The sequence below is a fragment of the Pinus tabuliformis genome, chromosome X (assembly GCF_031772625.1).
Source record: "Pinus tabuliformis cultivar Carrire ecotype Pingquan chromosome X, CPIR1, whole genome shotgun sequence".
Lineage (NCBI taxonomy): Eukaryota > Viridiplantae > Streptophyta > Pinopsida > Pinales > Pinaceae > Pinus > Pinus tabuliformis.
Genome location: NC_142308.1, coordinates 129,537,868 through 129,552,310, shown reverse-complemented (window position 1 = coordinate 129,552,310; position 14,443 = coordinate 129,537,868). Strand labels below are relative to the sequence as shown.

At 37.1% G+C, this 14,443-nt stretch overlaps 1 protein-coding gene across 4 annotated transcripts in view; it reads right to left on the bottom strand.

The window, feature by feature from the left end:
* LOC149138769 (uncharacterized) overlaps positions 1-14,443 on the bottom strand; it is a 264,909-nt gene that overhangs the window by 64,757 nt on the left and 185,709 nt on the right. For all 4 annotated transcript variants that reach the window (XM_089450134.1, XM_089450131.1, XM_089450133.1 and 1 more), the window contains exons 10-13: positions 7,848-8,048; positions 7,696-7,748; positions 7,522-7,606; positions 6,878-6,974 (exon numbers count right to left, since the gene is read on the bottom strand). In XM_089450134.1, the coding sequence (XP_089306260.1) occupies positions 6,878-6,974; positions 7,522-7,606; positions 7,696-7,748; positions 7,848-8,048 (436 nt within the window). The remainder of the gene's footprint in view (positions 1-6,877; positions 6,975-7,521; positions 7,607-7,695; positions 7,749-7,847; positions 8,049-14,443) is intronic.

The following is a 14,443-nucleotide window of genomic DNA, read 5'->3' as shown; positions in this document are numbered from 1 at the left end:
CACTTCTTGGTCACAAAGAACCAATAAATCCTTAACAATTCTAAGCCAATTTCAATGTTGCAGCTTGCAATGCTTCCTCACACAAGGTCAATGGGCATTGTTTCTCCTTTTAAAAGGATGCGAAAAAAGAAGGAAATTTATTGTAATGAAATGACCTTCACTTATTGGTCACAAAGACCCAGCAAATCCTTAACAATTCAAAGCCAATTTCAATGTTGCAACCTGCAATGCCTCCTCACACAAGGTCAACGGGGATTGTTTCTCCTTTTAAAAGGATGTGAAAAAAGAAGGAAATTTACTGTAATGATCCTCTCATTTCATAGTCGTGTGTGTCAGTTTCATCCAACACTTCATGTAATAAAAAATGGAGGTAATATGCATGAAATACTGTCAATTTGGTACAAGAACCCACAGAGTTAACTTACGTCATCTTCATTCTATCTTCCTCAATTATCCACATCCTTTTTCTTTGCCTTTCATCCATTTTCCATCTATCATTATTATTATTTTCATTATTCATTATCCCATCCATTTTAAAATTTTGACTGACTCATTATTTCCATGTGAAATTACTCTTTCGCCTTCCCCTCTCATTACTTAACAATTTTTACTTGTTGATTTAACCAATTTTACCTAGACTTTTTATTATTCATGAGGGTTGTTTCACCCACTTGTTTATACCATTGTTGCATGATTCTCATAAGACCCGCGAGTACCCACGGGTTTTGGCAGGTTCTATAGCAAGATGGGTCACTTGCATAAAACCCACGACTTCTACTTGTACCCGCTAAAACCCGCATCGAACCTACGTACCCTCATTGAACCCGTGAGACCCGAATCTAACCTGTATGTGACCCATAACAACCCTCATTTTTTTATTTTTTTTTTATTTTTCTTTTTTCTTTGGAGATGGTGTGGAGGGAAAGGGAAATTGGAGGGAAGAAAATGTTTTATAAGCCCCTCCCTCGCTCCCATTTTTCATTCAGTTGTCATTTGAGTGCTTGACTCATTTCTATGAGTGTTGAATGACTCCATTGCACAGTGAAGAAGCTCTTGTTTCACCCACTTGTTTATACCATTGTTGCATGATTCTCATAAGACCCGCAAGTACCCGCGGGTTTTGACAGCTTCTATAGCAAGATGGGTCACTTGCATAGAACCCACGACTTCTACTTGTACCCGCTAAAATCCGCATTAAACCTGCGTACCCTCATTGAACCCGTGAGACCCGCATCTAACCTGTATTCGACCCATAACGACCCTCATTTCCCGATTTTCTTTTATTTTTCTTTTTTTCATTGGAGATGATGTGGAGGGAAAGGGAAATTGGAGGGAAGAAAATGTTTTATAAGCCGCTCCTTCCCTCCCATTTTTCATTCACTTGTCATTTGAGTACTTGACTCATTTCTATGAGTGTTGAATGACTCCATTGCACAATGATTGCAGGAGGCCAAAGGAGGCTTCATCAAATCAAACCCAGCTTCATCACAAACAAGTAGGCTTCATGACCACCTTGATTGCTTGTTTGGATTGCTTCTTTGAATGTTTTTTGGGTTTTCATGTAAATTTTTATTTGGTTTAAATTTTACTTTTTTTTTTAAACATATATTTTTTGTCATTTGAGTTCAAATTTTTTTTTCAGTTTTAAATATTTTTTGGCCCATTGCTGAGAAACTCATCCACAGGGCCTGCGGGTGAGTATTCCTCAACCTGTAGGCACTGTGGATGAGTTTCTTAACCACGCAAAGGGCCAAGGCCCAAAAATATTAAGAACAAAATTAAAATTGAAACAAACAGAAGAAAATAAAATAATAAATAAATAAAATTACATTTAAATTATTGAATTCATAATTGCAGATTCTAGAATATCAATTAAATTTTGAAAATTTTATTTTTCTTCTTCCAGATTTCGTCACCATGCCACAAAACAGTGCTAGAAAGTCTCGTGATCCGGCATGGGCACATGGTCAACGACTCATTGTCAGTGATGACCACCATGTCAAGTGCAATTATTGCAATGCCATAATGCATGCAGGGATAAACAGGATAAAATACCACCTAGCTAGAATTTCTAGGAATGGTTTGGAATGTTGTGAACATTGCCCTGATGAAGTCACTACTGAAATGGTAGCTCCTTTGGAAGCCATTAAAGAAGAAAGTTCTAGCAGGGAAAAAAGGAAGGTTGATCTTATTAGGATAGGTAGATCTTCATCTCGGAGTGAACCATATATTCAAAGTGCAAGTATCGGTAACACCTCTTCAAGTGTTGTGGCAAACAAGAGTATAACCTCTTCTTTCTTCACTCCTTGTACAACTAAAGGATCTTAGCCAAACTTGGAGAGTTTTAATGAAAAGAAGAGGAAGGAGGCAGATATGGCAATGAAGAGGTTTTGGTACCATAACAGTCTTTCATTCAACTATGCAAAGACTTATTTTTATCAGCTCATGGTGGATGTCATTGCAAGTGTTGGCCGTGGATACAAATCCTCGTCTTATATTGCACTTAGGGGAAAAGAACTAGATGAAGAGCTTGAGTGTGTCAAGGAACAATTAGAGAGCATTAAAAGCTCATGGAAATTTCCAAGTTGTACAATTATGTCTGATGGGTGGACAGAACAGAGTGGTAGAACAATAATAAATTTTGTTGTAGCTTGCCCTAAAGAAACCATGTTCCTAAAATCCAATGATGCATCTACACATGTAAAAGATGCATATATGATTTTTACATTGTTCGTTGATGTGGTGGAGGAAGTTGGGGTTTCAAATGTTGTCCAAGTAATCACGGACAATGCAACAAATTATGTGGCAGTTGGAAGGTTTCTTTGTGCCAAATATGCCACCATTTATTGGACTCCATGCGTTGCCCATTGCATAGACTTGATTCTAGAGGACATTGGGAAGTTGGAGTGGGTGCAAGATGTTGTGCAAGAGTGCAAGCAAATTACCAAGTATATTTATAACCATGCTTGGGTGTTGAACCTTATGAAGGAATTCACACAGGGTGAGCTTAGTCGCCCAGCTATCACACGAGTTGCAACAAACTTTATTTTCCCTCCAAATCCTTTTTGTATGAGTACCAAGCTTTGAGAAGAATGTTTTATAGCCAACAACGGATATTTTGGAAAGATAGCACAAAACCAGAAGCAATGTCTGTGAAAGCATCTATATTTGGTGATAGTTTGTGGGACAAAGTCACTGAGATTGTCAGCGTCACTAAGCCCCTTGTGAAAGTCTTGAGATTGATGGATAGAGAGAAACCTACAATGGAATATATTTAAGATATCAACATCCAAATCACAAGAAGAGGTATCTCCATCAATCTACAAATATGTACCGCTCAGAATAAAGAAAATAAAAAACAACAACAACAGACATATGTTTCGAAGACTACTAATGTCAGTGCAATTCAATCTTGTGATAAAAATTCATCTAAAATATTCAGTAACTACAACGTTCAACAAAAGATTAATCTATGATGGTTAGATCCATTCTCAGTTCGACAATTTTGTTTATCACTTAGAGGATCCTATCATCATATATCAACGAAGATGACAAATCGAACAACTCTGAAAGATATAAAAAGATTAAAAGAAAAAGAAATGGATGACACGCTTTATCAATAATAAGCTTTAAGGACAAAGCTTTTTGAGGAAGACGACAAAGTTATGAATAAAATATATATAAATATATAAATAAATAATAGATGCAATAATAGTTAATTAAACAATAACTATTTATCAAAGAGGCACGTCTCTAAGAACATGACCAGTCATGAAAGGGCACCTACCTAGGTATATAATTTGGCCCCCTCATTTGTAACACCATCATCTCACTTGTATTCAAATATTATTATATATAATTACGTGTCCTACAATGGATGTCTTGGTCTTCGAAGTGTTCTAAAGATTATTGCATTATACGAACTTTGTTTGTTACAAGAGCATTAGAATCTTGGACAGAATTCAAAATAGTCAAAGATCTCTCATCAAGATTGGACTTGTATTAAATTTAGATAACAATGGTATGTTCTATGCTTAGCACAATTACTTCAATGTTCCTTTAGCAGTCGTATGACAATTTCCAATTTAGTTTTTCAGTAGTGCTCACATTAATTATTAATCACATTGACACGGGGAGACACGAGGAGACACCCAGAGAAATGATTCCCTAGTGTGGGGGACGTGTTTCCCCAAAAGGGGTGCTTCTAGGCGTCCCCCCTCAAAAGGCCGACACTCAGAAGCACCCCTTTTGAGTTTGAGTTATATTAATTTACTATTCCAGTCTTCAAACTTCAGTATCTACAATGGTATATTTTGCTTCGTACTAATTAGATTCTAAAATGGTGAATGATGAATTTAATTTTCAAATCAATGTAGATTCTAGAATGTTGAATGATGAATATGGAACAATGTATTTTGTTATTGAATCTCGTGGTGTATGAACGAATGATGAGTATGAATGATTTATGCATCAATATGAATGATGAGTACGAATGATGAATATGGATCAGTGTATTTCATTATTTAATTCAATTATATATGGATTAATATATTTATGCTCTCATTATTGAATACGAATTTGATATATATATATATATATATATATATATATATATATATTCCCTGATGTCCCCCCCCCCAAATTTCCCTAAAATTTGAGGGTACTCCAACATGTCCCCGCGGTGCATCTCCCTGCACCCACGCCGCCCCCCCTCTCCCCCTGTCCTAGAGTCTCGATGAAACATAGCTCTTATAATAGGGAATAGCATCCCTCCCAATTGATCCATGCTTAGATTTAATCTACTAGATATGTTTATGTATACGCATTCATTCTTCAATACTCGATCCACCAAGTTCTCTTGTGAATATCTTCTTATGAGAATGAGGCTTGTTGCAAAAACCCACATAACTAATTATATCATTGTATTTTATAAAAGAAAAACTTCCATTTTGTTCCTATGGTTATTGTCCTTTGATTGTATCTTCACAACATCATTATCAACATATGAACTCTGACTGTACTTGCTTCCACTTTCTTCCAACCCACATGAGCTTATCCTATGTTCATCATATGTGAGAAGACTGACAATGCATGCATCTAGAAAATTGGAAACCATATAAAGGGAGGAAAATATTAGAAAAGGCTCAATAAAGTTTGAATAATAGTTTATACAATTCATGCACAAGAGTTGTTCATATGTAAGAATAAACTCCATACTAAATTTAAATAGATTTTCATGACGAAAAGAACAAAGAACTCATATAGCAACCTCAATAAATCACTAATCAATAGGTCAACAAGATAACAAAATTTTTGAGCATTTATAATTTGTGACACACGAAGAAATATTTCCCTAGTGTGGGGGGCGTGTTTCCTCAAAAGGGGTGCTTCTAGACACCCCCCCCCCCCCCCAAAAAGGCGGACACTCAGAAGCACCCCTTTTGAGTTTGAGTTTGAGTTATATTAATTGCTAAAAAACATCCTTTTTTGGGGGAGACACACGGAGATATGACTCCCTAGTGTGGAGGACATGTTTCCCCAAAAGGGGTGCTTCTAGGAGTCCCCCCTCAAAAGGCGGACACTCATAAGCACCCCTTTTGAGTTTGAGTTATACTAATTTACTGTTCCAGTCTTCAAACTTCAGTATCTACAGTGGTCTATTTTGTGTAGTACTAATTAAATTCTAAATGATTAATGATGAATTTAAATTTTAAATCAATTTAGAATCTAGAATGGTGAATGATGAATTTAATTTTCAAATCAATGTAAATTCTAGAATGTTCAATGATGAATATGGAACAATATATTTTGTTATTGAATCCCATGGTGTATGGACAAATGATGAGTATGAATGATTTATGCATCAATATGAACGATGAGTACAAATGATGAATATGGATCAGTGTATTTCATTATTTAATTCAATTATGTAATATGTATGGATTAATATATTTATGCTCTCATTATTGAATACGAATTTGAATTATATATATATATGGGGGGACATCAGGGTATATATATATATATATATATATATACCCTGATGTCCCCCCCTAAACTTCACTAAAATTTGAGGGTACTCCGACACATCCCCGCAGTGCATCTCCCGCCCGCACCCCCCCACCGTCCTAGAGTCTTGGTGAAACATAGCTCTTATAATAAGGAATAACATCCTCCCAATTGATCCATGCTCAGACTTAATCTACCAGATATGTATATGTATATGCATTCATTCTTCAAAACTCGGTCCACCAAGTTCTCTTGTGACAATCTTCTTATGAGAATGAGGCTTGTTGCAAAAACCCACATAACTTCTAATTATATCATTGTGTTTTATAAAAGAACAGCTTCCATTTTCTTCCTATAGTTATAGTCCTTAGATTGTATCTTCACAACATCATTATCAATATATGAACTCTGACTGTACTTGCTTCCACTTTCTGCCAACCCACATGATCTTATCCTGTGTTCATCATATGTGAAAGACCAACAATGCATGCATCTAGAGAATTGGAAACCATATAAAGGGAGGAAAAGATTAGAAAAGGAACAATAAAGTTTGAATAATAGTTTATTCAATTCATGCACAACAGTTGTTCATATGTAAGAATACACTCCATACTAAATTTAAATAGATTATCACGACCAAACAAACAAAGAACCCCCATAGCAACCTCAATAAATCACTAATCAATAGGTCAACAAGGTAACAAAAGTTTTGAGCTTTTATAAGTTGTGACCTCCATCAAGCTTCTAAGGCAGTCTACAAGGTGGTGCTGTCCAATAATTCAAACAGGCTTATCAGCCCCAACATTCGTTGAAATAACAGTTAAAAATATTGTACAAATAAAAAGGAAAAAGACAAGCACCATCCTACCTCAAGAGAAATAAATGCCATATTGTAAAACTTTTCAGCTGTAACAAATGATGTGTCATCCGCCATATGTCTCTCTCGCCATTCCTCCCAGAGGTAACTGCACCACATGCCCCATACAAAGGTTCAACGAAAAAGGTTTTAACTAAATTAGCTTTCAATCAAGGAATCACAGTCAACCTAGCTCAAAAGGACAAAATGCCCTTCAACAACCAAGAGCAAGCACAAAGCATTCAAAAAAATTCATCTTTACAATTTTCAAAATTTGGCAAGCTAAATAAGTGATAAAATTAGAAATTTTCACCTCCAATAGCCTAAAAAGAGCCCAACATAAAATTAAAAAACTAATTGGGTATTCAGGGCCTCTGCACCTGGTAATGCACTGTGCATATCAATATCTGGATCCATAACTTAAAGATCAGTTTCATGCAGACTGCAATTACATACGAAGGGCTATCCAAGACGGATGTGCGAACTTTTAAATTGTTTTATTTTATAATTTCTACATGTTATGGACTTTTCTCTCCGAATGATTTCAGGAAAGAATAATAATATTATTGGACCTGTTGTGCTATAATGAATCACAAATTTATCATTGACTAATACCCTTTCCTAGGGAAATGGAAGTAAAAGACAAAACTGAATACCTTTGGATGAGCTTGCTAAGATTTCCATGGGTGCCATTAAGAGAATCCATGTGCAGTATGCACGGCGTTTTTGATTGATTGTCATCTGTATAGCACAGGCAATCCTCACAATTTGCAAAATCACAATCTTCAAGTTATAATTATCAACAAGGACAAAAGCATAACAAAACTTACCTTCCAGAATAGCTGCTCCAGGATTGCAAATAATAATCAAACTCCAATGATAACTGCATTTAACTCTCATTTAAGACATGCACTGCAAATGAAATCCACTGCACCAAAATTCCCCACAAAAGCTGTTCAAATACATTTCAAATATAACATACCTGTAATTAACTGGTATAAAAATATAATCCTTTTCAAAGATGTTCACTCTTCGTGTCCACTTTCTCACACGTAGAAAAGCCTCACGGCTTACTACTTCAGTGTCTGGAAATTTATCCAAATCAGCTAACTTTCGGAAAAAAAAGCTGTTAAAGAAATGGCAGGCCTGTCTCCGTGACTCAGAGATATCACTCTGCAGATATCTGCATCCAAATAAAAAAGACAACTATTTTCAAAACGCAGAAAACCATCACAAGAAGCTGTGCAACTTTCAAGGGATGTGTAAGAAACATCAGCGAAAAACATATCAAGAGAGACACTGAAATCCATTAATTTGAATATATTATGACCAATATGAATCAAGGATGGTCCAGAAAGGGTTAAGGAAGCCAAAAACCATGATTCTAATATTCACCTATTCTTATGTACTACTACTAAACTCTCCTTATATCTGATCACTTGATATGTCATGCAATGTCCGCGCTAAGGACCAAGGTTTTAGCTTTGAGGATTCAATGTGTTGCTGCACAGATTGCCCATCCACAGCAAAGAGGATTTAACTGAAGAATATTTATTCTTCACAATTTTCATGGCTTGGGAGAGTGCTGAATGGGGCAAGGAATAGCCCTCTGGACAGTTTGGACTTCCAAAATTTCATCCAGAAATGAAGTGTTTACTTGCCTGTTGGTTTACCATTGTTTACGCTTCAAAACTGTTAATCCAGGTTGTCACTGATGTCAATATGGCAGTGGCCAGAATGGCAAATTCTCTAGGGTGCTAGATGACATGTCTTACCTCCAGTGATCTTGGTGAAGGACTAGATGAGCATGGAAGACTACATGATGACAATGCTGCATATGACATGATGACATGGATAACATCATCAGCCTATGATGAAGGAAGTCTGTCCAAGAAGAAGTCTAATTACCCTACCTCCAATTCTGCACCAGTCACATTAAAAATATTTGTTTCACCTCCTTAAAGGCTGCAACTCAGAATGAGACCTACACCATTCTTTAGAGCATAATTTTAGCTTTCTAATGAGCTATTATTTAGCCCGAAATTCCAAGTAATCTGAGAGATATGAGTTTTCTAAGAAAAGAATGTTATTTTGGACAGTAAGCCGACCTAATCTACTTACTCATGTCGGCCTGCTTGAAGGGACGTGTCTCCTCATTCCTCCTTATAAAAAGCCTATTAATACAGTCTGAGATTCATTTTTCTATCATCTTTTCGGTCAACATAACATAAAAAGAAGGAACAGAGTTCACACCTTGTGAACTGAGGAAGGTCAAGGAAAAATAAAAGATAAATTTTGTATTACGTTTTTGGGTTAATCACTGTGACTGTATACGCACATTCGGACCTGTGGCTTGGACACACTAATACCTCTCAGACCAGAACTCGGTGCATATCACAGAAGCTCAGAACAGTGTTAAAATCCTTGCAGACAGACCCTCGGACCTCTGTGGCTTGGTGCATATCACAGTAGCACGAAGCTAGTGCAGTCTTTGTGTTTCTTTGACCTACAGCAATAAACTTCGGATCTGTACATACATTCCAACTCGGACCTATACGCTCAGGTATATAAAGACTGTCTACACCTCAGGCATCACAAGGCTCGGATATATAAGAGACTGTCTCTACCTATGGCTCAGACTATCAGAGAAGGAGGTCTAAAGGGTCTGTCCTGTAGCTATATATATATATATATATATATATATATATATATATATCTATATCTGTGCTAGACCAGTGAAGGACGAGATAGCTACAGCACCAAGGACAGCATCTCAGATACATTCCAGCACCTTGAGGATTCAGTGATTCGCTACTGGAATAACTGTGGTGGCATCATCAGGGCATATGCAGTCAGTGGTGAAGGCCTAAAGATTGAAGAACATTGGACAGTCAAAACACTAATTATTTTTGGAGCCATTGGACATATGGAGCATTGAACAGTGCAGAATCTTGTGAAGATATTCAAGTAAGTAAATTATTCATTTTTATTAAGAAAACTGAAGGGTTGGTGCCCTAGGGGTTGGAGCCTCTAAAAACAGGTTGGAGCCTTGAGAAGAATAGGATCAAAGCCCTAGAGGTCAGAGCCTCATTAAAAAGTCCAAGTTCGTGCTTGGCTACAGGTTGGTGCCTGCAACTTTGAAGGGTTGGTACCCTCAACTATTATTGTACTCAATTATTTGAAAAGAGGATTAAAGTCCTCTCTTAATAAAGTTATTATTTATCTCATTTCGGATTATAATTGTGAAGAATCTAACTGGTAAAAAGAACAATTGACAAGAAACACTGATTCACCCCTCTCAGTATTTCCAACAATCAACACTGTCAAGGAAAGACTTCAAAGATATGATCCCACTTTGTAATGAGGTTGAGACGATTCACCACTTACAATGAAGCTGAATGTATGTTTGGGATTGCTGGAACTTGGTTTACAACACTTACCATCATCTCTTTCTCACTAAGATCTCTTGGACATCAGCACTGTCAAGTGATCTCGACCAGTGTTGCACATATCATGGTATTATCAGAATTATAGCGACAATATCACCAAAACCAACCTTGGCGATAATATTGACAGTAATTATCATGATAATTTGTCCTTTTGAAATTATCGAGATAATTTCAATTTATTGCGATAATTAGGTAATTCTCATGATAATTTCAAAGTTATCGCCCTGTCTCTGTCAGTTTCAATTTATGAACATTTTTTATTCTTTTGACCCTAATTTTTTAAAAGTGAGTTAGGGGATTGAGCTGTGGGGATACTGACTATTTTCATTTCCGATGATTCATCTCAAGAGATACATATGTCATAACCTAGTAATTAATGGTAGTATTAAATTCTTAAACTTAAATCTTTAACAATTACCATAATTGACTCAGGATGTTTGAGAGTGGTTCTAACATCATTGGACTTCATATGGGAAAGTAGAATTTTATATCCCACTCAAAATCCAGCAGATTTTTTAGGATTTCAGGATTGGCGGGATTGAAACGTTTCTACTACAATCCGTGATGTACGAGGGTATGGAACTAATATTTAATCAAGATCACCAAACCCTCTATTTACCTCGATGTTGGTGACATGAAACATTGAACTCCTCCTTCATGACCCTACTAAAAATGTACTCTTCACTCAATTATGCATGACCCTACTAAAAATGTACACTTCACTCAAGCAAAAAAAATTATTAGGTTGTTAAGCTTTTTCTATCTTATTTTAATGCTCAAAGGGGAATTTTGATGTAGAGGATCCCAATATAAGCAATGATTTTGATGTTATCTAGCTATTTGTTGTAGCATGATTACCTTTGATTTTAGAGGCCATTTACAGTCTCTCTATTGATTTGTTTTATTTAGAGATGGCTTGCACTCGATGGTATTTTGGTTATATAGACCCTTGCTATATACATGAGAAATTTGGCATATTAGCTAAGTCACCTGACACGAGGACACAGGAAACGAAGGACACGAGGATTCGAGTGTCTGACATGGGCACGTTGACCCCCCGAAACAAGACACTTTAGGACACGTTATATCTATATATATATATATATATTAAAAATTAGATCTTTCTTACACAAATTCTCATTCATGATACAAATTCATTGATTCAAACATAGATCTTCATCTAGATGTAAGTTTTACAAAGTAACATTATGCATACAAATACCATTGTGACATATTCATCAATGATCCAACAGGAGAAAGACAAGATACTGCAGTTTTCTCATTAAGTCATCAAAATCAAAATGTGTTACATAGGTCATCGCAATGCCAATGGAAAATAGAAATAGAAAATACAAAACAACTACAAACCTCAAGGCAGTACGTAGCTCATGAGTCAGCAATCATCATCATCAAAACCAGCATCATTGTCATCATCATGGTCACCACTACTCTCCTCCATTGCATCCTCCTCTTCTGTACCCAATGTCATCTCTACATCTGCTGGTGTGGAGGATGACCCCTCTACAATATCACCATCATCAAAAGTGACAGGCTCTAGCACTGGCTCATTAAGGTCCAAGTTGGCCAATGCCAACTCAACACTGTTGTCCAAACCCATATCATCAAGAAAGACATCCCATGTCTTTGTCTTTCCCTTCAACCACTCATCCCTCTACATGTAAAAAAGACGAAGGTTGATGTGCACATACACCATTGCCTCTACCCTGGATTGCTCAAGCCTGCTCTTCTTGACACAATACAAATTCCCATATATGCTCTAGTTCCTCTCGCAACAAGAGGATGAGGTCACCTGAGAGATGGGTCTCATCGTTAACTGTTGTAGAGGAGGGCTTGTCACCCCATGAGTTGCCCACCAAGAATAGGGCTTCTTAGCCCCCTGTCTCTAATCACATCATATACTGCAAATCGACCAGTGCCAGTGGAAAACTCTGCACAGGCATCCTCCACCTCATCAAGAGATGCTCTATACTGAAAAATCTGCCTCAATGCATCCATCCTCCCTTGTGAAATTTCACCATCCATATGAGGAGAGAATCTGCGGAAATGTCCAACATTCAGCCACTCATGGGTGTAGTATTTTGGCTTCAATCAGTGAGCTAAACAATGCAAAGGTGTGCAATTATTGTCGCATCTGCTGACAAGAATATCCTGTATGCTGGTGAAGAAGGCCTCTGATGATGTCTCCTACTCGGGGCACTCACTCTGTAAAATAATGCTCCTCATGGGCTCAATCATGGAATCCCATTCCTCATAAACCTCTCCTAGGATGGGTTGGTCTGTATCTACAAATCGTAGCAAAGAAATGATACCGTCCATGATCTTAATAAGTAGATCTACCCTCTCCCACCAAGCATCATCTAACACTATGTTCTTCCCTCTTTTTGAGGCTGTTTGATCTATCTTTCTCCAAAAAACAAAAACTCTGAAATAACCATGGCCCCAAGAGCGGTCTTGACCTCCCTCAGCCTCTTCAACATGATGAATGAAGATGCAAACCATGTATCTGCAATCTTCAACAATGATACATTGGTGTAATCCTTGTACATTGTGAGGGCATTTGTATGATTTTGTACAAAGCTATGGATTTGTCAAACATCCTCAATAATACTTCCAATCAACACATCAGAAGCAATAGATTTAAGTGCTAAATTCAAGGAATGGGCAATGCAAGGTGTCCAAAATACTTGTGGATATTTAGCTTCGACAATCATGCCAGCAGCCTTGCAAACAGGGGCATTATCCGTAATGATTTGCACACAAGAATCTGCTGCACGAAATGTAACTAGGTTCAGTCTTCATAAATGTACTTTTGATATTTGTATTTATTCAAGAAAATAAATATTATTTTTATAATATATGTCAATGAGTTTCTTACTCATTAAAATAGGTCTAGCACATGTTAAAGTACTATAGGTGAGTCAAAGAGTCAAAAGAATTATGTTGAAGAACTTAAGGGCGTATTACTATAGGTATACTCATGTATTAAAGTCAAGGAAGACACCTCCAAGCAAAGTCAAGTCTCCTCCAAGCAAAGGCACCATCAAAAGAAGCCATCCGAAGCAAAGAAGTCAAGTCGGTGTACAGTCAGCAAGTCAGCCTTCAAGTCAACCTAAAGGAGGGACAGTCCTCTATATATAGAGGTTGCCCACTCCCTCATAAAAGGGTGAACAAAGGATGAAGATGGGGTCTCCAAGTGCAGCGAAAGAAGGGTACACAACCGAGCCTTAGAGGATTGTTCTAAGGTCTATTAAAGTCACACGTGCAAAGATAAAGAGGGTATCTCTGTTGTCATAGCAACCCTCCACCACAGTCATATATATCTCATTGGTTGGGTTAGAAAGGTAGGCCTATAAGGCCTCTCACTCAAGTGAAAAGGAAGCTCACTCAAGCAAAAGGGAAGCTCACTCAAGCAAAGAAGAAAAGAGGACCTCCACATAAGAATCTTGAAAGAATCCCCTCACATGTGCGAAGAAACAGTGATACACTGTTGTCATATCAGAGCTGCAACTATATTCAGGAAAGAGCTTGATTGGAGGAAGGATAAAGTACTCTTCATATGTAAAGGAATGTACTAAGGAACAAAGAGGAATATCTCTTATAGAAGAAACATAACAAGGACTACCATCAGTTGTAGGAAGAAGGACGAAGTGTCGGGGAGCAAAGAGCCGAAAGAAGGAAGACTAAGTGTCGGTGAACAAAGTGCAAAAAGGAGGAAGGACTTGACTTGTGCTTGGAGGACATTCTAGTCAAGTGTCTAGGGTTTGACATTGATCAATAAGATGCTTAAATAAGAGAAACTTACCAAACGGTTTTCCTCTCTAAGAGAGAGAGGTTTTGGCTCTGGCAGGGAGCCAACATCTTGTGTTCTTGTCTTTTGTATTTTGAGTAGTTTGATGAAGTAAAAGAACATACACTAACAAGAAGAAGAAGATCAAGCTAACAAGATAAAAGTAAAGGTGTTTCACAAATTGTTATCAAGTCAAAAAGAATAACACTACACATAATTGCCCTTGGTTCTTCAACATGGAGAGCTAAGGTGACACATCAAGGAAAGGGCATCTCAATATCACTCATCAAAGGAAGACTACAAAGCAAGAAGAAGAGCCTT